The 25305-nt window shown below is 33.2% G+C and overlaps 2 protein-coding genes and 1 long non-coding RNA gene across 8 annotated transcripts in view; 2 read left to right on the forward strand and 1 right to left on the reverse strand.

Annotated features, from left to right (window-relative positions):
- On the forward strand, nucleotides 1-690 carry LOC136969330 (52 kDa repressor of the inhibitor of the protein kinase-like). Its single transcript, XM_067263459.1, has one exon. It carries the CDS (start codon nucleotides 1-3, stop codon nucleotides 688-690), a length of 690 nt encoding a protein of 229 aa, XP_067119560.1.
- Nucleotides 691-3067: 2377 nt separating this feature from the next.
- LOC136969287 (uncharacterized) lies at nucleotides 3068-4872 on the reverse strand. Its single transcript, XR_010879799.1, has 2 exons — nucleotides 4594-4872; nucleotides 3068-3259 (listed from the first exon to the last, which is right to left on the reverse strand). It is a non-coding gene; the product is annotated as an uncharacterized lncRNA (long non-coding RNA).
- Nucleotides 4873-8990: 4118 nt separating this feature from the next.
- LOC136969278 (organic cation transporter protein-like) overlaps nucleotides 8991-25305 on the forward strand; it is a 34455-nt gene continuing 18140 nt past the window's right edge. Inside the window, exons 1-11 of one of the 6 annotated variants that reach the window (XM_067263386.1) lie at nucleotides 8991-9074; nucleotides 9146-9506; nucleotides 12208-12311; nucleotides 12388-12542; nucleotides 12609-12777; nucleotides 12853-13000; nucleotides 13075-13169; nucleotides 13303-13517; nucleotides 13591-13772; nucleotides 13850-13989; nucleotides 14068-14199. In XM_067263386.1, coding sequence (XP_067119487.1) covers nucleotides 9046-9074; nucleotides 9146-9506; nucleotides 12208-12311; nucleotides 12388-12542; nucleotides 12609-12777; nucleotides 12853-13000; nucleotides 13075-13169; nucleotides 13303-13517; nucleotides 13591-13772; nucleotides 13850-13989; nucleotides 14068-14128 — 1659 coding nt within the window. In that variant the 5' untranslated portion in view covers nucleotides 8991-9045 and the 3' untranslated portion in view covers nucleotides 14129-14199. Of the gene's footprint in view, nucleotides 9075-9145; nucleotides 9507-12207; nucleotides 12312-12387; nucleotides 12543-12608; nucleotides 12778-12852; nucleotides 13001-13074; nucleotides 13170-13302; nucleotides 13518-13590; nucleotides 13773-13849; nucleotides 13990-14067; nucleotides 14200-14942; nucleotides 15072-24062; nucleotides 24427-24446; nucleotides 24470-25305 lie in introns of those variants that run through there. The other 5 variants (XM_067263385.1, XM_067263378.1, XM_067263383.1 and 2 more) reach the window with 5 other exon arrangements.

A 25305-nucleotide genomic window follows, 5' to 3' on the forward strand; every position in this document is an offset into this window, starting at 1 on the left:
ATGCCACCACAGATTCAAAATGAAATAATCGGCCTATGTGGCGACGTCATTAGAGACATCACTACTGACGTAAAGAAAGGATGTGCTTACAGTATCCTGGCAAATGAGAGCAGTGACATATCAGGGAAAGACAAACTTTCCATTGGAGTTAGATTTTTTGACGAAGAAAAGATGACGGTTCGTGAGGAATTTTTAGGTTTTGTAGAAGTGACTGACATAGATGCAAAATCTGTAGCATCTGCAATTAACAACTTTGCAGAAAAGGTAGGTCTTGATCCAAAAAAGTGCGTCGGATACGATGGATGTTCCACTGTGGCAGGAAATAATGGCGGTGTCCAGAAAGTTCTTCGAGAAAAGTATTCGAGAGCGTTATACTTTTACTGTGCTAGTCACAAACTAAACTTAGTTGTAAACGACTTAAACGAAATAACAGTAATACGAAATACAGTTTCCAGAATAAAAGAGATAATAAGATTCTTCCGAGAATCGGCCCTTCGTCGAAAATACATACCGAATATACCAATGCTCTGTAAAACCCGTTGGTCTCAAAAATATAAAAGTATCACTTCATTGAAAGATCATTATGTGCAAATCGTAATCGCGCTTGAAAAACTATCAACAGACAATGCAATAAGAAAAGGTACTTTTCAAATGCACAAAACCTGCTACAAAATCAGAATTCATTGTTAGTGTTTGCCTCATAGCAAAATATTCGGTGCCGCTGCTGATGATAAATACTCTTCAGTCTCAAAGTGTGAACTTATTTCAATGTGCAAATCGCGTAAAAATAAAAATCACAGACATCATGAGAAAACACCGTGGAAATACGGTTGTTGAGAGTCAAAGGTTAACCAGCAATTTCTACCGAAAAATTTAAGGAAAAATAATGGAAACTGTGTGTGTGTGTGTTTTTTCCTTTAAATTTTTCTTTTAGTTAATGTATTTTGGGAATGTTCGGATTTAAAATGTAAAGAGCAAACAAATGTAAATGGCTGAATCTAGAAACCCAATATTAAAATGTTTATATATATGTTTATTAATTAACGAGCAATTATTTATTGCGGCATCGTCACAATGCCGGCTGCAATTTTTAATCATACTTTTAATTTAATTAATTTAATATATACGCTCTCCACCTCAAATTAGTAGTGTTTTGCCGCTGTACATCATACTTCTGTTAACAATAGAGTCATGCCAGTCATCTATCTAATTCCTTTCAGGGAAAAATTTTGAATTGAAATAACGTGACTTTCGGCATGGAGAGGATGTTTATATACAGTCAATAGGAGTCTCCTGGTTCTAACTTTTCACACCTGGTCTCGATTTTTATCTATCTAACTCCGTTCTCGGGATTAAGGAAGGACAGATATATGTGCAATTAACACGAGCTCTTGAGCAGTTGACAGGCAGAAATTACTCCACTTTAGTCTAATTACACGCATTTAATGGAATGAGTATTAATATTTCTGGATGTTAATTTCTAGTTTTTAAATAATAAAATGTCTATTTTTAAAAACTTGTAAATAAAAATCGATACGAACCGCAGAAAAAGTCGGATTAATAAAGCTGTTAAAAAAGATTTTCATTTAATTTTATTTTGCATGAAATATAATTAACATATTTTTTATTTGTAATATAATTTTTACAATATAATAGTGTTAGAATCTGTTATATTTTTATTGGTAATAGAAAGATAGTTTAAAATATTATTTCTCTTCAACTCGAAATAATTATTACCGTATTTTACGGACTATAAGACGCACCTGAATTTTGGAGGCAATTTTTCGAAGAAAAAAGTGCGTCTTATAGTCCGTAAAATACGGTATTTAATTTTGTATTTAATACGTTAAAATACGATAAAACTTGGCTATTACTTAGTAATTTCGTTACATTATCGTTGATATCTTATATGGTTCTATAATTATCAATATAAATAAAGAATAATTTACATGTTTACAAATGTTTTAATTACTTAATGATGAAATATGTTAGTGATGAATGATAAAAATACTTTTGAAAGTTTTGTAAGCATAAGCCGGAAAAGTTAAGCAACTCTGCTCGATTTTTTATTATTTATTATCGTATACACTTTTTTAAAGCCGGAGAGTAAAGATATTTTTAAACAAAAGCAAAAAATAGCTGAGAATATACCCGTGTATCCTAGTATATTTCCAGACCGCACTGGAGGGTATAGTGCCATATACCCTCCGTTCATCTGGTTATAAGTACTGTACTGTACAGTACATAGTTAAAATATCATGCGAGGTGTCATTCTAGATGGGATATGTGAATTCTACGATTGAAATGCATTATTTCATTTTAACGGCATTTCTCGTAATTAAAAATTAATATATTTTATTAGATTTGTAAAAAACCGCAAATAATTTAAATGATGTTGACGAGAATTAAACGAATTTATTACTATCCTTTGCATAATTAGACATTATTTAGACTTTAATATTCTGATAACACGGCTAAAGAAAAAAGTTTATTTTTATCAAAGTTTCAATTTTATATTGTAACGGGTCAATATATTGTAAATATTTAAAACACATAGGTTTACACTTGTACTGTACATTATGTAAGAATGAAGTAAGTTTATTTTTAAATTATAAGTATCTATAAATATGTGACATTTTATATTCATTCAAGTTACTGACACGTTTCTTATATGCTCTTTGTAATGAAGAAATAACCTATTCTTGTATACCAGTTTTTTTTTACATTGACTATTTATGTATAAATATTTCATTCATATTCGGTTATTGTATCTTTATCTTATTTGTGAGATTGAGATTGAGCGGTGAGGGGTCGTACGTGGGTAGTGTTGTCAGGTTGAGGGATTAACAAAGTAATGAAAACAAAACACCACTGAAATTACACGATTTTTTATATATGGTTTGATGGTATTTTACATATTAATTTTCCATATTGGCTTCTGAATTTCTAACCAGAGGGATTTTCTAAGTGTACAAAGGATTTTTTTATATACGCGAGAGGGAGTTTTGTTTTCTACAACCCGACAACACCATACGTGGGTGCGACTGGCACCGAGACAGTCTCGACGTTTACAATAAACCGTTTATTTAACACGAAAGGAGAATACAAGATGTCCGCTATCTTGCGAAGTTCAAAGTCGGTGACGGAGTCTGGGTCTTCTTCTCCTTTCCAAAATATGAATGTCTCTGGCTCGCGACTGAGAGTTGCTTCGACTCCTCCATATCTCCGGTCGATTTCAGGTGATGGGTAGATGTCGATCCTGGAAAGGAAGATAGAGACGAAGATAGACACAAGACATATACACAACAAATGGACCGACACTTGAAATATTCAGAAGAAGAAGCCGTCGCGTCTTTGAAATTTGGGATTTTTTTTATTATTTTCTGTTCCTGATTGGTTGCTTCTCCTTGTTCTCGCTTTCCGACTCGCTGCTAACTTGTGAGTGTAACAAGATCTCAACTTAGATGGCGGAAGAGATCAAAAATAATGTTTAATCCGATCCCAACCGGATTAAACAAAGGTCGATCTTACATTCTTATATTATTTATACGTTCTCTTCGCGTTTTTTTTAATACAAAAGAAATATTTCTATCTTATCTTTTTTCATTCAAAAATATTTTAACGTAAGTTTTAACGACAGGTTGTGATCTATCCGAAGCCGCACATATTACTTATTGTAAATAAACTGAATTTTTGAACTTAACTACAGTTTGTTAGTATTTTTCTTTTTCGTTCTTCCTATGGAATAAACTGATGATTATAAATTATATTTCAAAAATATTGTGTTTCTGAAATTTGTAATAAACCGACAGTAATTATATTTTCTCTTAAATAAATGCATGCTCATCATGAATTTAAAATATTTTTCAGAGTGTACTTTTCTAGATAATGAATGTCGTAGTTGTATAATTATAGACTTATGCCGGAAATCTAATAAATTATTTCATTTCTTATTATAATAAAATATTATTCTCGGGTTATCAATCACTTCTTTATACAGTACTTCGTGATTGTGGATTGTTCTAAAAGAAAGATTTTAGTTCGGATATCGAGTTTCTTCTGAAAGTTTCCTTCTAGATGTATCGGGAATATTCTAGATAAAGCTAACCATAACATCTACAATCCAACCAGAGGTACATTCCAGAATCAATGAAAATAGGGTTTAAAACTGTTTGAACTTTGGTTATTTTTTTAAATTTATTTATTTATTGATCTATAAATTAGTGATATTATATTGTTTGCTAATAAAATCGCTCTATTCAAAGATTGATTCTACAATCAAATATTAAAAACAGGAGCCTGTGGCATATTTATGGAGGTAATATGGGTTTTGGATTCCACCCAGCGGCTTCAGGAATAAAACTTAAAGTAAAAAATATACAATAAATAATTAATTAAAATTTCGGTAAAATTTCGAGTGGTGATGATCCGATGATTATCGATGAAAATGGGAACGGATCTCATGAATTTATTTCGTTGTGTAAGATAGGTTTTACCACAATACTTTTTTCAATGTTATTTGTTTCTTTTGATAATGTTGACATAATCTTAAGTAAGTAACGATAGATTCAATAGTCACGTTCTTATACTTACGATTCGGTTCCATAGCCATCTGGGTTCTTTCACCACGACCAATATCAATGTGGGCTTCATGTATGACGTTAAACAATTCGTCAAAACAGTTCAAAATTTCTTATTTTCCAGCAGACACTGGTGCTATTAGTTTCTCTTTAGCTCCGATGTGGAGATCATACCTGTTTAAACGTCTACAGTGAACAGATCTTTTACTAGCCACGTTTTACACATCTTTCACTTAAGAGAGCAGACAAGAGTGAGGCAAACGAGGCACTTGCATCAGTTAAACAATGAAAACGAGCGCCAAATTGGTGAAAAATGAAAATTAATAAATTGCAAAATAAAAAGCCAAATGTATCTTGCAATCATTGGCGTAGCCAAGATTTTGTTATGGGAGGGGCCTAGTAGAGGCTGTAATTTTCTGGGAGGAGCACCAGGTTAACTGGGAGGGCCGCGCTGTAATTTTCTGGGGAGGGGCACCAGGTTAACTGGGGAGGGGGGTGTGCCCACCCATGCCCCTTCCTGGCTACGCCCATGCTTGCAATAGTCGTCAAATCATTTAAGCACACTAACGTTTTGTGTCAGACGCTCGAATTTTATCAATCGAACAGAAATTTACAAAACAAATTAATTTTGATAAAATAATTAATGAATTTGCTTCACTAAAAGCAAGAAAAGTAAAACTTTAAAGAAAGATTCTATATTGGGCATTTATTTATATAAGTATTATTGATATTATTTTGTCTCTGTTATGAAATTAAAGTACGATTTGTAATACAGTATTCTAAAAAATTTGTAATGCAGTATTCTAATTCATCTCACGTGTTGTTATCGTGCCCAATATTGAAAGATATAAGACGCGAACTTAAGCTCTACATAGAAGAAGACAACCTGAGTTGGCCATGTAAGCCAGAACACCTTGTGTCAAGCAAAAAGTACTTTTTTCTTTTTCAAAGAATGGTTAAACTTTATTTCATTAGAACATTAATACACTAATTATTGTTTTACTGATTTAGCTTCATTGTATCGCCAAAGACCTTTCATGATCTTCTGCTAGCCTACTATGTCCTTTTTGTGTTGGTTGCTGCACAAATCTGCACTGTGCCCTCATCCTGGCCTATGTTCTACGGGCGATTTCATCTGTTTTATCTAAGCTCTCTTGAGGAGCTCCTATGTACTTACTGTGTGTAAGTTGTTGCATAAGATATGTTCAGTGTTTGTAACCTGGTCCTCTGTTTATACGCGGATTCTGTTTATCTCGTCTCATGCAATTTATGCTGTTATATTGACATTATAATTGTCAAAAGCATTGACTCATTTCACTGACATGTTTTCTAGTTAATGTATACTTTCGCGTTTTTAGTTGTTTTATTTTTATTTTATTATCATACACATTGTCGGTTCTATTGCTCAGCATGTAACACCACTGTACTCCATGTCTTTCTACCCCGACTGTGCCTAGCGGTGTCGGGAGAAATAAAGCTTATTTTGTCTGTCTGTCTGTCATCTCACGTGTAATACTGTACTTTATTATTTTGTTTTTCTTTTGTTAAAGTTGCTGTGATTTAATTTATAATACGTGTAATTTTATGTTCCTACTACTGAGTTATGTGACTTTTTTTTAATAATAAATAGTAATTAATAAATATATTTTGTTTTCAGAATTCTTTATTTATTTTTATTTAATACTTATTATAAATTAAAAAAAAACTATACACAGGGGCGGAAATTTAGGTGAAAATACCTCCAGGCCCAGTTCTGTAAAAGAATACTTTATTGTTCATTAGTTAAGTAAGAGTTATTGTCTTCCTTCCTATTCACTAATTCAGTTAAAAGTTCATAAAATCTTCTACGTATTACTTCATTCATTCTGTTGCATTAAAAGCAAGACACAAAACACACACAAAAAAATTGTATAATAGATGAAATATTCGTCTACATTGATCATTTCTCGCCAAATTTGTTTTAAGAAATTAAATAAAAATCATTACAATAATACATTTTTAAGAATATTTCAAAACAATAGATACATATGAATACTTTTTCATTCGAACCGATCAGTAAATTCGCACATTTTCCAGTATCTCTTGGTAATAGTTCGAAATGTGGACATTTTATCTGGGATATGGGATTTTAACCAGTAAATACCAGTAAATGTCCGTATTCACCCGTAATTTCTAAGAGTTTTTCGGACTTTTACAATAACATAAATAAAATTTATTTTCACACTTACAGCTTCCAGTAGCATCTTCTACCTCTGATTTACCCTAACGGAAAAGAAAATGTTAACGTAATTTTCAACGTTTATTTCTTATTCTGTATAAATTTTTAAACATATTTTACGAAGAGAATTCATATAAAACATTATTGATTTATAATTATAAACTACAGAACACGGTATTGTTAAACCAATACTCTAATATAATTAGAGTCAAAATATTGTTTAAATGTAAGAATATAAAGATTAATATAAAGAGGAGCCAGCTATTTCCTAGTACGAAATAAAAATAAGCTTGTCTTCTGTTAAAATCCGTATAGATAAGATCCGATTTAAGGCATAAACCTTGAACAGAAGACAACTTAAAAACTCAGCTGTTCGTTATATATTTTTGAATTTCAATCGATACTTTTTTCGATTTTTTTAAAGGAGTTAATAGAATTGTATAAAATAGTGGCTACTGCAGAGTCGAAATTATTTTGACAATATTTTGTTTGTCAAGCTATATTTCAAAAGCCTCTTTCACTGTTTTTCTAAGCTATAATTATTTTTAAAGGCATGGCTAATTTTCATAGGGAGAAGAAACGTTTGAATGATAATGCTGATTTTTCACTCGTTTATTCTGAATTTCCCTTTGTTTCGTTTTAACGTTGAGAAATACTTGGAACTGCAAAATCACGATGGCAATTATCATAACAAATTTCAATTCTTTGAAAAAATCATAAGGATTTGAAGTTTCAGACTAAACTTGTGCATCCTTTTCGCTTTGGAAATTTAATCTATAAGATTAATACGCCATCTTGGCTATGAATTTATGCGCGTATCTACCATATAAATGCTGAAATGCTGACAGCTTTTTTTTAAACATCCTGTAGAAGCTAAACGAAAAAGGACACTGCAATTGTTTTATATTTTATTTTAAATTTAAAATTCAGTTGAGATTATTTAGTACAAAGTATTGATAGTGTTTATTTCATCAAAACGTGCAAAACACGTACAAATCAACTTTTTAAATTAGATACACCTGTTAAAAGAAATGTCAAATTAATTTGTTTTCAATGCGTGCTTTTTAATGCTCAAACATTCGATTTTGTGAGATATCGGTTAAATTTCCAGGTAAATTCTCAAAAATGAAAAATAAAATTACTTTCGATTTAATTTAATTCGTTGTCTTCCCTTTTGAGTGTAACAAAAATAGATTACTCAAATTTTTAATAAATTCGCTTGTTTATATTATAGAATTTTTGTGTTGAGAATTAAATATTTTTATAAACATATTACAAAATAATTTATTCTCTTCTTCGAAAGCTCACTTATAAGCACTTTCTTACTTTTAACAAGAATTATTTTTGAAATTTTGAATGAAGCCTGATTTTCTTTTATAATACAGGGTAAGTGTATTATTTATGTTTCATAAGTAATGCACTTTTTCCACAGTGTAATACTTCCAGCGTTAATTGGTTTTTAATTTTTTTGTTTTAGAGATGTAAACAGCAAAATACCAACACGGCTCCTCTTCACAAACCTGTTCATTTTCACTGTTTACATCCCTTAAGTCGAGTAACCTAAAAAACTATTTAGACCTCCTATAAACTCTATAAGCATTCCCGTTAAATGTATACATGTTAATTAATTATATGTTAAAGAAACAATAAAATATTTATACATGCGGTCTTCTTTGTAAGGCTGCTTTTTACAGGGTTTTTCGCTTATAACGTCCTTCTGGTTTTGTAGCTAAGTTTCGATATACGACCAGGAAAACAAAAAACAAGTACAGTACTGGTATTTACTGATGCAGGTACATAAAATGTAAATAAATGAAACAAAAGTAAAAATTTTTAAATTTAAATTTTGACCTTTTATAAAATATAGAGTGATATATTTTAACATTTATATATTGAATATTTTAAGTTGTAGATTCTTAAGGAAAGAACGAAAAAACATTAAAAAATTAACTAAAATTAGAAGCAATTTTCTTACATAATCTACGATAAGTACTTTTACATGGATAATGAATGAAAGTATTGAAAGCGAAATATCAAATATTAATCGTTTATAATCATTGCATGACATATAATTTTTCGTTAATTATTTATACTAAGATGATTGGATATTATTTTAAACACATATTTTTATCATGTTACTTCAGTCTCACGTGTTTGTATTGTGATGTGAACATAATCCCCTTTCTCTTGAAGAAGTAGAAAGTAATTAGACTTCTTTACACGTATCATAATATATGTAATCCAATTATGAATCATCTAGCTAACAATTCATACAGGTAAGTATACATTCACATTTAGCAATTATTAAGCATTAAAAATATTTTTTTTTTTTAAATTATCAATTTAGTGAGAATGGAAGCGAAGAACAAAACTCGGATCTTAATGATTTAGTTGGAAATTTCGGTAAATGGCACGTAATAATTATGTCAATCGCAGCGTATGTAAGCTTACCTGGGGCGTGTTACAATATGAGTATGGCTTTCCTCGCTCCCAACGTCGATTACTGGTGTGAAAATTCATTCGAATATTTTAATTTGACGACAGAAAAATGGAAAAATCACAGTATTCCTATTGAAACACTTGATAATGTGGATATATCCAGCACGTGTAAAATGTATGGTTTATCAATTGAGAAAAATATAAGTCAAATAGCGTGTACGTCGTTATATTATGATCACACTTTCTACAGATCGACGATAATCGAAGAAGTAAGTCTTTTGTTTCGAATATTTTAACTTTGTGATATAATAATTTAAACTTAAAATATTAGTAAATAATTAGTTGTTATGTGAAGATATAATATATTTTTTATTTTTTCCATTCTTTTCCATTTCGAAAAATAATAAATCTCTGCAATTCTAAATGAAAAACAATTACTAGCAAATAAGTGTTGGTTTTCAATACACGCAGCTTCGTCATTCTACACTAGCAAATTCTTTCGTAAAATTTGTAAAGAATGCAAAAGTTAAACCAAATATAATAATATCGTTTTTAAAGATTCGTACTTACTATAATGTCGATAATAAATTAAAAACAAAAACTAAGTTAATAAATTCATATAAATGAAACTGTAATTTTCTGCAGTTTTAAGTACTAATGAACTTGCAGTCTTTCTTGATATATTAAATAATATTAATACATGATATGCTCCAATTGAAAATATATGTGAGGCTGTGGACAAGTCCGAACCCTCACTAAAATTCGTGTTAAAATAAGGAAGAAGCTAGAAATAATTATTGTATGAAAAACGTGACGCGAGCGTATAAACAATAGAAGAATATAAGTCCCAAGATCAATTATTCCCGGTTTGGATCCAATTAAACGTCGATTTTGAGGTCTCTCGCGATACTGGTGTAGTTTCAAATTCGCAAAAAAGGAGGAAAACAGTCATTAATAAGACAAAACATCTTTTTCACTTGTTTATGTCACAATGGTTTTGAATCTCCTGTTATTAGCATCGTAACAGTAATATTTTTCCGTTGGGTTTGGGCTTATATAAGGCTTTCCGTCGAACTAAATAAGGTTTATATTTTTGGAGTTTCTGTCTTTAGAGTCTCTTCGTTATTATGTATTCGTGAAAACTCCAGTTTTGCTTCCAATATATAGAAGATGTATATTCTGCCATTTTTATATTTCTTAATAATATCCATTTGCTAGGAAATTGTTATAATATTTGGGAAACACGTAATCTCTAACGATATGTGAATGGCTTAAAACTTTTCGAAAGGTTTCATTTCGGTAGAACGGCTTGATTGAAAGGTCCTACATCACACATGCTGAACTATCGATGCAAGGGCCTATTCTAACATGCAACTGAAGACAAAATGAGTAATGGGAATTTGAATTGTGCAGTGGAAATTCCATATTTGTGCAATAATTAATTATCCGATTCTGGGTTTTATAAGTATTTCTAGTATTTCTGATTATGTTGAAGAATATTAACCCAAATTACACAGTGAACGGCAAAGGGAACCCGAATAAAAAGGAAATCAGCCTAAACGGAAAAATATCTTCCGAACAGAGCAATTTTCTGTTAAAAAAAAAAACCTGTTCAAAACGGAGACCTACCAAATCCGAAAAAATATTCGGTATTGTGCGATCCCGGTTTACAAAGGTTTTACAGCTTATATATTAACATCTTACCACCAGCTTAACACCAGAATTTATCGGCTTAGTCAAAACAAAACTGATATTTGTGCAGTAGGAAAAAAAACCTTAGAATAAAGCTTGATTGATGCACAGAGCGTATGCAATATTTTATTGTTTGTAATTATGATTATAAGAGTAAAACGTTTATTTAAAAGTATTGTTAAAAAGGTAGTTACAAACCTTATTGCTACTAGAACATCGCGCGACTTTGTCGTATCGCGATAGAATTGATACGAAGCCGGAAAGAAAGACTGTCCTTGTATCTGCCGGTTACGGAGAGAAGATCCTTGCAGTTGCCACCACGCACCTGCTGACCATGGGAGAAGTGATCCCTGCACTGCCCGGAAACGAAGATACGATCCTTGTGTTTGCCGACACGGCATATGCAAGGGTCGTATCTCCGTGCCCGGTCAGTACAAGAGGGCCTCTTTTAGCAAGTCCTTTATGGGTTAGGCTAGGCCCACAATGGTGCGGCCAGGTGGTGAGGGACGGGACCCGACGTATCCGAACGGACCACCTTTCGAAAAATTTCTGGGGATTTTTCGACCCGTCCGAATTCGATCCCGGGTCCCCAGAGCGGCAGGCTGCCACCTTGACCGCGGCCAGGATGGGGTGATTCAAGAACAAAGCAATCGAGGGCGATTTCTGTGTTCTTGTGTTTTGTTCGTTTTTCACGCCTATTTTCCGTTAGGCGCACGCAATGCTGGTTTTTTGCCTCCTGAATTCCATTAGGCTCGCTCAATTAGAGAGCACGGACATTGTCACTTTGACCCACCGTATCTCGAAAACGAAGTCACGGATACCGATTTTAATTATATTTTTGGATTCCTCATCGCAATAAATGAAAATGGCAAAGTTTTATGCAAATCGATCGATAAAATTTTGAAAAAGAACGAAGCTTTGTAAGCCGCTTAGCTAACTCTCTTTCTCAATAAATATTTACAAATGTAGCAATTTAAAGATCATAACCTAATCAATGTATCTGGAACAGACCACCCAAAACAAGGTCACGAAGTACAGAGTTGAATCTGGTTTCTCAGAATGGTAAACGCTCTTGCGGCTTTGATTATGCAACAAACCGTATGTTATATTAATGCAAATTTTAAAAAATACTAAACAATTGAATTATCCAGTTTATTCATATATGTTTTTTTTATTTAAATTTAAACCATTTTCTCACTAACGAAGATGGTTCCCGTTTCCTGATTTATGATCTCATTTATTTCCTTTAAATATTAACATTAAATTGATAATTTTCAGTGGGATCTGGTTTGCGAAAGAGCTTGGTTAGCTTCTTTAGCGCAGTCTCTTTATTACTTTGGATTTTTGATAACTGGTTTACTTGGTGGGCAATTGTCTGACAGGTGAGCTATTCCGAATTATAGTTCAAAGATTTAATATTATTAAGTATAATATAAATATAATCGATCATTAAACCAGGTATGGAAGAAAACCTATTTTCTACATTAGTGTAGCGTGGACGTTTCTTTTCGGAATGATAAGTGCATTTTCACAAAACTTTTGGATGTTTGCAGTTTGTAGATTTTTCCTTGCTATGGGAAGATCGACTACTTTTTTAACAATATATACACTGGGTAAGTATGATTAACATATTGAAAGTTTCTAAAAATTATTCTATACTCAAAACATTCAATCAATAGTAATAGAAACAGTTAGTAAAGAATACAGAGTAAATGTGCGCTTAGTATGTTTTGCTTCGTGGATATTGGGACAGATGTTTCTTGTTGCACTTGTATGGCTTTTCAGACATTGGTTTTACATAGAATTGATACCTGCTTTATGTTATTCAATTATCCTTCCTTTATGGAGGTAAGAGAAAAATTTCGATTTTAATTTATAAAATAATCAGCTATTTTTTGATTTTTTTTTAAATTTTAAAAATAGGATAATACCAGAATCTCCAAGATGGCTTCTTTCTCGAGGAAGAATTGATGAAGCTGAAGAAATACTCGAAAGAGCTGTGAAATTGAATAATAGAAAAATAGAAAATTTGAGTTATAAATTAAAAATGATTTCAGAAAGAATTATAAAAGTAATTATTTGTTATTTTCTAGAAAAATACTTTATTTTCGCTTCAATTTACCTTTATGTATTCATATAATTCAGGAGAGCAAAGGAAAAGATAATAAACAAGTTACTTTTTTGGACATATTAAAATATCCTAATTTAAGAAGACTTACATTAATTTTATTCATTGTTTGGTAAGTTTGACGAGAATTAAAAAACAGTTAAACGTTTATTATTTTGTAAACTTACTGTAAATATACTTACAATGTTATTTATTAATCTTATTTAATCTAGGCATACCTCTATGTAATATAAATTATGTTGCAGGATATCGAATATATTGTCGTATTATGGATTGGCTTTCTCGGCTGATGATATTGGAGTAGACAGTTTGACATTTTATTTATTCGCCGCTCTAATACAAATACCAGCCTGTGTACTTTATTTTTACATTCAACGATATGTCACTAGAAGATTTATGTTAATTGCTCCAATGACATTGACTGGAGTGATATGTCTTATAGCTATTTCTGTCCCAAAAGGTACTGAGTTGTAAATACATTATATAATTTATACTCTTGTTATTGAAGTTGATTTAAATATCTACATTTACAGATTATTCGACAATTCTTATTATTTTAACTGTTATATCGAAATTTGGTATGGCAATATCATTGGTATCTATATATTTACTGCCCGCCGAAATCTATCCAACTGTTGTACGTAACGTTGGTTTAGGATTGTGCTCGATGATGGGTCGCATAGGCGCCATAGCCGCTCCATTTATGAAGGAAGCGGTAAGTAAAATATGTAACGATTTCGTGCAACAATTTATTCGTTGCATCTTATAATTGAATTAATAATGTGTTATTAGGCAGTTCACGTACACAGAATTTTTCCTCTCGCTTTATTTGGAGGAATTTCTATATTTGGAGCTCTATTGGTAATATTCTTGCCTGAGACAAAAGATCTGGAATTAACTGATACATTGGCTCAAAGTGAAAATACTGGAAGGTTTGTATTCATCGACCCACGTGCATGGCAAAGACCAGTCAGGTTATCTCATTAAAAATATTCTCTCTTATATTTCAGACGTTCCGTTTATATTCCGGTGAAGAAATCGGAAAATGAAGAAGAATTGGGAAATAATTAATTAGTATTGACTTTGATTTCAGTACTGGATAATAATAATATTTAGAATGTATTATGTCTCATCCAAAGATAACTTTTGCTGCTTAACATTACCTTTTTTAAACTCTTTCCACCCTGTGGGCACTAAAAGGGCCTCTTTTAGCAAGCCCATTATGGGTTCGGACAGGCCCAAAATGGGGCAGCCGAGTGGTGAGAGACGGGGCCTTGGCCCGACATATCCGAACGAACCACCCCCGAAAAATTCCTGGAGACTTTTCGACCCGTCTGGAGCCTATCGCTCGGCCATTCGGCCGTCACTTAACATTATCTATAATTATTATAGTTGAAACGTTAGATCTGAATGGTTTTATAAAAGTCATTATTTTAACTTTTTTATTAAACGTTTCTCGATTATTTCTATTTTAATTGTCAGAACGTATTTAAACCAGAACATTCTTATTTATGTACTTCTTTTGATTGAGATAGAACTTCGTTAATTCTGGAATGCATGGTTTGGGTCTGCCGGATTCGTGTGGATTTTTATATATATTTAATCAGACCACACATTTCAGCATACATATATTAGTATTTGCTCTCGCTATAATTAATTTTCAAACAAAATATATTTATTTTTATTTAATCAGACTTCATATTTTGACATACAATTAAATTTTAATTGCTGTAGCTATAAATAATTACCAGTAAATATATTGTTATTTTTTCTTATTTAAACAGACTTTCTTTTTAAATTTATAAATATATTCTAGATCTGTATACTCTATTTAGGAATACTTTAATATTAGGTGTTTCTAGAATCTTCTGGAATGCCTCTGGCTGAATGTCCTCTCATGTGTTCTAATTTGCAACCTGTTCTCTTTGTTACAAATTCTTTTGTTTTCTAACGTATTTCCGGGTCTAGGTGCCATTCTTGCTTAGTAACTCCTTGCAGTAGGACGTTCTTCTCGGTAAGTGCCTGTTTCTTTTCTCTTTCTCGGTGCCATTCTCCCTGGTTAGTTGATAGGGCTATTTTAATTATGCAGATTGATTTTTACTTATTCTATAAATAATTTATGGATACCGATTACTCACTCGAATATAATACTAGAATTCAGTCTTCGCAAGAAAACAATAAGGCTAGGAAGGACACCGTTAACGGAGGCATGTCCGACCGTTTAGGTTCGCACATAGCGATAATTAGGACTTTATTGCCAGAGTCTCGAAATTTCGATTTAAAATTAAAGAACAGGGCCTTGGACGACTTATGTCAGTCTCTACGAACATTATCTTAACAGAGGTGATGAATTAAATAAGCTAAAGGCTAAATTAGGTGATATCCAATCGATCAATAAAAATAACGGTATAAGATTGTCGGTATTCTGTAATATTTCAAAGGTCAAAAGTAAGGCTCTTATCCCTGTCCTAAGCATTAATTGAGTTCCCTGTGCCTTTGGCTGATAGAGGAGTGTATGCTATTCGCTTGTACTCCGGAAGAACAGGAGGGCGATCGCACAGCGACCGAAGAGTCGGCCTTATAGAAGACAGCCAATCCGAGAAGACGGGTAAGAGGTCGCAAATGCGACCAAAGTCGGCCTTATCGGAGACGGCCACCGCGAGAAGGGGAGATAGGAATGCCAGGAAGACTTGGAGGGAAGCTGGCCCCTATTCAGGCGTCATTGGCAAGGAGGAAAACCCGGAAAAAACTCCCGCTGCCAGCTCGTCCGAGTGAGGCGCGAACCCCCGATCGAACTCCTGTGTTTAGGAAGGCTCTTATCCTAAAATTAACGATGTTTTTAAAGCTAATTTACATAATTCACGTGAGGAAACATCCCCTGGAAAAAAGTCGGGTAATTATACAGTTTAAGGCAGCGGTTCCCAACCAGTGGTCCGCAAGAGCTAAAATATGGTCCGCGAAAGATTTAAAACTTTTATTCATTTTAAATTATTATTCCCACGTTGATACAAACTGAATTTAATTTTTACTAAAAGTGTTATGTTTTCTATTATAATAGTACTGTTAAAGCATGTTACTCTTGAGTTTAACGATTACTTATGTTAAAAGTTTTGATTAAAGTTTATTTTTCTTAATCCTTGTGGTCCCTGCTAACAACAATGAAATCAAAGTGGTTCCTGGTCAAAAAAAAAAAAAAAAGGTTGGGAACCGCTGGTTTAAGGGAATATGAGGTTTTTTTTATATATGTTACATTAAAAAGAAGGTATATTTAATAGACTTTAAGAAAACGCATAACATTTTTTGCGGGCGACCCGTATGTAAAGTGCTGTAAACGAAAAATCATAGGAATACTTCTGATTGTGCTATGTTCCAGCCGCCATTGTTTAAGCTCGTTTTCGTGGTAGAGCGGCACATTGTACGGCGGACGCGTACGAAGAGTGTCACGTGACATTTCTCGGTGCCGTCCGGTCACGTGATATATCATAATATACTACAGTATGTATTTTGTAATTAGAAAAACGGATTCCTCCCAGACTAGCTATTCATTCACAGTAGTTTTTGAACACACTAGTATCAATAGAAAGGTTGAGGCGCACGTATTCAGCCCAAACGTGAACGGCGGACAGACGAGCGCCGCCATCTGGCAATGCTATACAGTCGATAATGGCGTTCTCTCCTTCTAGAAAGGCGAGTAGACGATTGGCTTACACTTCATTTTTTTGTGTTTAAAATTATGACGTATTTTATTTAAAATAATGATTATTTAAGCATTTACGAATAATATTGTAAAGAAACAGACTATTTTAATCCAGAAATGGTTAATGTTACCTTAGGTAGCCAAGATGGCGGCTCGTCTCTAATTCCAGCAAGGAAACAGTGGGACTCACGTTCTAACCTAACCTAACCTGGTCTAATAATTTGGTTGCTAATAATTATGGTAATTTGTTAGAATAGGTTAGGTTAGAACGTGCATCCCACTGTTTCCTTGCTGGAATTAGCGACGAGCCGCCATCTTGGCTACCTAAGGTAACATTAACCTTAAAAATAATTATTTAGTGTTATTAAACATCCTATAAATACTTTTAAACACTTTAATTTGTTTATTTACCTTTGCTGGTAAATAAAAGAGACAGGTATTTAACCCTTGCTGCTAAATGTATCCGCCATTTTTTCAACAAATTTCCCGTGAGTCAATGTTCACTGAGTCACGTGATGTTGTGAACGAGCGCCACGAGGTCTTTTACTTGAACTTAAAACGTCAAACGTGTACTTCTGCTTTCGGTACAAGTTTAACGTTTGTACTTGCGCCTCAACCGCTCTAATAAATAGTATGTATCAATAACGTGATCGTAAACGAGTCGAAATCGGGTCACGTGACACTGTTCGTGTGCATCCCTGCCCAGAATGCATCTCCACGACGACCGTAAGCTTAAGCAATGGCGTTTTGAAAGGGGCACAATCAGTAAGTATTCCTATGATTTTTTGTTTATAGCACTACATACGGGTCGCCCGAGAAAATGTTATGCATTTTCTGAATGTCTATTAAATATTCCTTGTTCCTAATGTAACATAAATAAAAAAACACTCATATTCCCTTAAACTGTATAATTACCAAAAGTCGTATACCTGTAAGCTACTTTGCATAATTTTGCGGAGGCAAAGTCTCTAGAAAATCAATTATCAGTCAGTATCGAGTCTATTAAAAATAGTCAAATATTTATCGAAAGGTCAAAGTTCAAACTTCTAAATTCTTTACAAAAATGTTTTTGTTTTTTTTTTTTGTTAATTTGCATATTATCACGTTATCGAAGTGTAAGTATTTTTCTCGATAATTATTTTAGTTGCTTGAATGAAACTTCGGAAACCTTTCTGTTTATACGGTTAATTTAAATATTTGTTTAAATAAAAACTAATTTCTGCAAAAAATTGCCTCCTAGGATCCTTATGGGTGCAAAGGACACTCAAGGATTATCAAACGTTTTGCTTCTTCAGTCAAGACGTTAGAAACTCTTTATGTCTACGTACTGTCTGAGTGCTTTCTCTCAGGTTTGAAGATTCAATACGGGAGAACGAATACTTCTAGCTATTTTTGTACTGTGCCATGTGAGATAAAAGCGAGGAAAATGTTCCTGCGCTATATGAAAATGGTGACTCAGAAGGTGGCCACTTAAAAGAGACAGGTATTCTCTATTTGTACTGTGAAGTTAAACCGAATAACGTTTGACCACCTCTCGATAGAACGATTAACCGGAGCATTGTTTCAAGTAGGACAGAGGACAAATCTTGGTCTGTACACGTTTATCCGTCGTATCTGTCAACTTCTCGTATCGCATCATCTCTCGACGATGTCGGACGAGTATCTTGTATGGTTCTTCATCCAATGCGTGAAGGTATTAAGGTTTAAAACGTGGTCTCGTGATTCTTTACTAAATTTATAGAATTATGCTGTAGTATTCTTTGCCTAATGCTCTTTGATAAATCAAATGATTATAGTGTTAAACACACACACACACAAAAATACCAAGCGTATATCGTTTTGTTACCTAATTAAAGCCTAAAAGCAAAAACTAAATTTACAAATAACATGATTATAATGAAATACTAAAACGAATACTGTACTGTATCTATGCCTATCAATGCACCCAATTTATAATAATTAATGTTTTGCAAAATCAAAAGAATAATATATCATAATTTTGTTGCCGAGAAAAATATGTAAGGATATTTTTTTATGTAAAAAGTATGCTATTAGTTTATAAGTTTAGCTTATTAATTTCTTTTTGTAATTATTAAATGGCAAATTGCAATATTTGGACTATATCATAGGCTTAATAGAAAATAGAATAAGTTGTAAAAAAATTATCAACGGATAACCGAGGTGCAACGTAGATTGGTGTAACCACCATTAGGTTAATATTAATAATAAAATACGAATTATTATTAATATCAATACAATAATACGTAGTAAGACAGTCAAATGAATAAATTCAAAAAGGGCTTTGAAGCTGGTTTGGCATTTGATATTTCTAAACTGGTTTTTGCCGAAAGCGGTTAAAGAACATGGGTCGTTCTAGAACAGGCCTGGCCAACCCGCGGCCCGTCACGTTAAATTGTGTGGCCCGCTAAGCGATATTATATGTCTATTAAAACTTTTGTTTCCCATTACGTGTATACCAAAACAAATAAATGAAAATTTGCATATGTCATTGTTATAGTGCACGAGTGCGAGTACGAACTCTTGGTATAACAATAAAATCTTATTAATTTTGTATTTATTTTACTTTTTTAAAAGCATGTTTGCCTAAATTGTGGCCCTCCGTAAAGTTACGCGTGATCAAAGTGGCCCGCGAAACAGTTTGGGTTGGCCAGGCCTGTTCTAGAGCCTAATTTGAGCGTATTCCGAATTAAAATTTAACTATCGTGAATTTTCTTCTTCCCGAAAGGGTATTAATACTAATGACTAATAAAAGTTTACCTTTCAATATTTATTGTTCTCCAACATATTGAAAAAAATATTTTATTTTTAGTTTCCCCTAAACACTCCCATACAAAAAAATTCAGCAATGAGTTGCTTAAATTCCCTAGCAACAACATTTAAAACTGCGTGTATGGAGACATCTGTTATGATATTAAAAATTTTTATATTTTTAATTATTGTAAAATAGCAAAAAGCTTAATATTGACGGTAGAAATAGGTTCTATAAAACAAAAAACTGGAAATGCTAATAACGAGTAAATTCTTCATTAAGTCCGACCCTACTATATTACACATGAACTCCCTTTATCTTCCATCCCGGCTACCATTAACCACCAATCCCTTAATACACTGACCTGCCTGTAAAATTTCGGACATTTTCGACAAAAAGCACAGGAATTACGCTTCAGAGGGTGAACAAAATCGTGCCCCACATACATGCACAATAACATTCATACATACAGGAAAAAACTCCGAATTTTTTTTTTTTTTTTTTTCCTCTCGACCTTACAATTCCCGAGTCCAAAATTATAAAAATCTTGGGGGACATTTTTGGCCGATCGCCTTACTTTCCCACTGTTATACATAAAGCCGGAAAAGTGAAAAATGTCATGCACAATTGCTTATCCAAATTAAAAGTGATACGGGAAATCCTCGTTAATTCGAACTCGGATAGTTTGAAATCCCGTTAGTTCGTAACCGTACTTTTGTCCTGACCGGAGATAGAAATTTACACATTAAGAAATTCGGTTAGTTCGAAATTCCAATGAATATTCTGCCCGAACTGTCAAATGCGTACGTTAACTCATTCGTTTAGATCGAAGTGCTTCCATGCTATAAGAGAACAATAGACCAGAACAACTCTAATCTGGTCAATATGGTTTTTCTTTTACAGTAACACATTTTCGGGTGTTACCTTACATATTACCTACTCGTTTTTCCTCTTATCTCATAAAATACGGCTGGGTTTCGGGATTACGAGATTGGGTGGGCTACGAGTAGAAGATTGAGATATTTGTTGAGCTTTTTGCCAGTGTTCCACAACCATTTTCTATTTGCGGCACACCCATGACTCGACATGTCTCAACACGTCACACCAAAATGTTATTCCACTCGATAACGTATGATATGTATCATATTATTAGAGTTACGTAATACCACTAACCTATTATTATTATTATAAATGCGTGGCGGGTAATAAAGAATAAACCTCATTTTATTTCATAAGTGCTGCTACTTATGAAATAACACTTGAAATAGAAGCATAAGAAACGCAGCAACTGTGATAAAAATATATAAATAAAACTTGAAATTAATAGAATGTATAAAAGTTCACGTCACACCTTTCACCTAGTGAGGGCACACTTGTCACACTGCTTTAGGCAACTTACTACTTTTTGGGCCACTTTAAAAATAATTTGGGCTACATTTCGAGGAATTCTGCTTTACTTTTTATAAAACCTATCTGGCGACCTATGAGGTTCTCACCGGACATGTGCTGTTTATATCTAAATTATTTATATTATTAATTAATAATTATTAAATAACGAAAACAGCTTACTGTGTACGTAGCCGTATTCTGTTTGCTAAATAAATTACATCAGTTACGTGGCATTTGGCATGTTATACAGAAATATCTAAATCTCTAATAATAAGATAATTCGAAGTCGCGAATATTTCGTCCTCTGAATTTCGAACTAAGGGGGATTTCCTGTATTATCAGTTGTGCTCCTTTTTGCCGTTTTAGCAGCTATTTTCACCTTAACTTACACTATATTAATAATATTTTATAAACGGACCCGATAGTTATGCACAGTGTGAACTGCCCCGTATATTCATAATTACTTTAATCAACCCAGAAATCCTGTTTATCTTCCACTGTACTAGATGGCGCCACTGCCCCTATCTCGCCTGATTTGCAATAGAAAATCTCTGGGCGTTTCGTGTATCGAACGACGCGATTATGACGTATTGAAAATTTTAGTGGCGCCGTCTGTTGATCTGCGATTAAACTATTCATCGAAGTACGGGAAATTCTTTAACCTTTCGATTTTTCATTTTGTAATTATAAAAATTGCGTTGCTGCGGCTTTTAGGGGCTGAGCTTTAGGTGAATAAAGTCTGGTATACTTTGTACAGTATTTTTTAAGGAGGAAGTATAGTTGAATCGGTTTTCAGTAGATGAGGATAGTTGGGTTGGGAGAGGGTAATAAAAACAATGCTAACGAAAGTCTATTGTACAGTACATTTATTGACCCGAGTACTTACATTAATAAAACTGCAATGTGATGTTAATGCTTGCTGGGGCTTAAATATGATCAAAATAAGCAATGCTACAGATAAAAGAAATACAAGCGATATTCCGTTGTGTTGATGATTTTTTTAGTTTATAACAATAAAAGTACAGATGAGTATAAATAAAATTAAAAGAATAATAAATATATTATAGATAACGAAATAAAATTTGATGTAGTAAATGAAGAAAGTAATAAGTTACCGTATTTACACGTACTAATAAGTAAGAAAAACAGCAGTATAAGTGCTAAAAAGTATGAAAAAGATAAGAGAAGCCAATAAAGTAATACATTAAGTCAAAAATACCAATGCATGTCAAAAACATTCAATATGTTTATAAACAAAAATTATAGAAAGAACGAGCAAAATTATTGTGACAGGCTGCAATTTTTAATTATATTTTAAATTTAATTTAAAATATAAGCTCTCCACCGCAAATTATGCCCTTGTACTGTACACCATACTTTGCTGCTAGCAATAGATCGTGCCAGTCACCTAACTCCTTCCAAGAGAAAATTTTAAATTGAAATGACGTAATTTTCGGTCCAGACCGGAACTTTATATATAGTAATCGGGTCTCCTGTCCATTAGCTTTCCATGTCTGCTCTCGACATTCATTTATCTAACTGCGTTCTCGAGATTTAGAAAGGACAGACAGACAAACAGAAGACAGATGGTGGGAATTTATAGGTCTAGAAGTTTTTCAAATTGCAGCTGAATGAAAGTTATTCGAAATGGAATTACGCAGCAACATGATAAAGTTAGTATATATACTCAGGCTGTAGGTGGCAACGGATTGACGTAATTGCCGTTATGGTAATTTTCGATACGAAATACTTGCATTTGCAAGTCCAGTTGTCTTCGAATTTTACCTCGGCAAAACGAGTATGAAACTAATAAGCAGATGGCAATTGATAACGTCATTCCTTTAAAAAAGTCCGGCAGCGAGTTGTGTAACTTTCCCGGCAAAAGCATTTAAAGTTGCGTGTAGCGCCATCTGTTATGATATTTTATTTAATAAACTTTTATATTATTAATTATTATAAAATACAAAAAGTTTAATTTTAAGGGTGGAGACGAGTTTTATTTTAAAAAAATTGTAAATGCTAATAACAAATAAAATCATTAAATCGGACTCCACTCGAGATACGACACACTATTCCCCTCTATCTTCCCACCCGAAGAATTACACTTGCTAACAAAGACTAACCTCTGCATCCTGGGAAGGGTGGATCGTTTGTCTCGAAATGCTGTACTGTAAGAAAGCAGTAGTCGATTGCCACCATAGTGATAAAAATATATAAGTTAGCCAATAAGAAGCGAGTATTAGAGTGACGTCGTGTTTGAGGGCAGTGGTAAATACGTTTAAGTACAAGTATAGAAGTGACCAATGACGAGAGAGGCAGGAGAGTGACGTAAGAACTATGTACTGTACTGTATAGTGAATAGAGGATGTCAGAACGTTGGGAAGACGAATGGAGAGAGGTGGTTTATTTAGTTATTCGCTCTTATTGTTTTATTTGTATGATAGGTTTAGTCTTTTACGAGCATGTAGAGGAAACACGGAAGGAATAATCGTAGATTTCGAATCGCTCGTGTTTCCTAATCAGATATTAACGTGATGTACTATAAACATACTAATTAAACGTCTTACTGGTGAATGAAAAAGCAATGGAAACGAAAACTATAAATCCTACTTTCAAAACGCAAATGACTTTCATAACTATTTTCCTTGGAGAAAATCGATGTTCGTATTTTCGATCGATACTCACCAGCCCACGCGCTTTCGATCCACGTAAATTATGCCGTGTTTAGACATTTGTTTCTCCGTTACTTGCCGTGTAAGTAGCAAATCGAATGCCATGTGTGTCCGGTCATTAAAATATCATTTAATTAATGATTAAAATATCATTTAATAGTTTTCCTGTTGGTGAGTCGTAAAAGCCTCTTAATTTGGTAGTGCTGCTGTCTGCCTTTGGTGATGTAGACTATGTAGACACGATGGTGACGTAGCTAACAGATTTCCTTTGTATTATTTATTTTTTTCAATAATGGAGTTTCCATCAATTTTCATTTAAATCATTTATTTGATTGGTGGTAGGAATATTCGTCAGCGTGTGTTTTTTTAGAGAACACCTTCCGGATTTATTCTATAATTTTCTTCCCGAATGGGGGACGTCCCCTTACTACTACTTCCACTTCCCAAAATCTATTTATTGTGCCATTTAATCACAAATATATATTAGAAAACGTCGCAACCTTCAGAATCATTCTCATTTCTATAAATATCTCCAGCTAGTATTTGACCTTCGGGTAATATTTTGTAAAATGCTTTGTCCCAATAAACATTTATATGTATCCAGGGGTATTAAAATTTGAGTCTGACTAAACGACATGTGGGAGGAATGACATTTGATTTTTTTCATGCGCTGTAAGGTATTATTCGTTCGCTTAAAAAAATTACATAAACTGGATTGTGATGAGCTGTCCACTAGGGCTGTACAATGATGTTGTCTAACCTTAGACTCGATGACCTTGACCCGATCGGTTGCTAGGAGAATTTTCTTTGTTGACCCGCTTGCAGAAGTGGTTTCTTGTCGGTGAGTTTCCAACTATTTGAATTGTCGGAGTATTTTCTCAAAGGTATTGATCGGTTTTATCTCGTGTCACCGGTAGCGGGTTGACTTAATGAATTATGATTTTTTTTTTTTTTTAAATACTGTAAGACTATTAACACGTAGTAAAGTGATGCATCGGAAAATCGGTTGTCTTCTTCCTTTGCCCGTTTTTAACGGTTTCTTGTCCCTCGAATTGTAAGTTAGATAGCTAAACTTGCCAACGAATAAAGAAAGCCATTTGCCGTTCTTTGTTCGTTCGGACCCGAGTAGATATCGGTTGTTGAATACGACTGTGAATTAAAAAAAAAATGATATAACGTTCGTACCTCTGATGATGTCCAAATATCTATAGGTATTTGTAACGTTTCTAATATCTTCAAATGTCTGGTGTGTGTGAAATGAGTTTTCGTACGGGTTCGTGTCGCTTTGTTCGATTTGTTATGTAATGTTATGCAATCTTTTAGTGTGTTGCGCTTAACCTCCTCTGAATTCGTGACTGGTAAGTAAATGAAATTAAACTCACCGATTCGGGTTTTGAAGATCCCTTATGTGAAAGAAGTTACGTCTGATAAAAATATTTCTTTATTGAAATGTCCGTTATTGTTACCTGCTCAGTATCAGATCCGCCCGGACGGCCGTGAAAAATGTTCGGGTATTTACTAGTAGTAGGCTAATGTTGCATCCGAATATCTTGGAAATTTAAATAACGTACCGAACAGTACGTTTATTACACCTAATTATGTTGGTAACACGAGAGTATAAGAAAATAAATACAATGATGCGACGCGATTTACGACACAAAGCCATTACAAAGATTAACCTCCCTTCAAAAACATGATCGGAATGTCCTAGTTAAGAGTC

Source organism: Centruroides vittatus, unplaced genomic scaffold (assembly GCF_030686945.1).
Source record: "Centruroides vittatus isolate TY-2023 unplaced genomic scaffold, ASM3068694v2 contig_1776, whole genome shotgun sequence".
NCBI lineage: Eukaryota > Metazoa > Arthropoda > Arachnida > Scorpiones > Buthidae > Centruroides > Centruroides vittatus.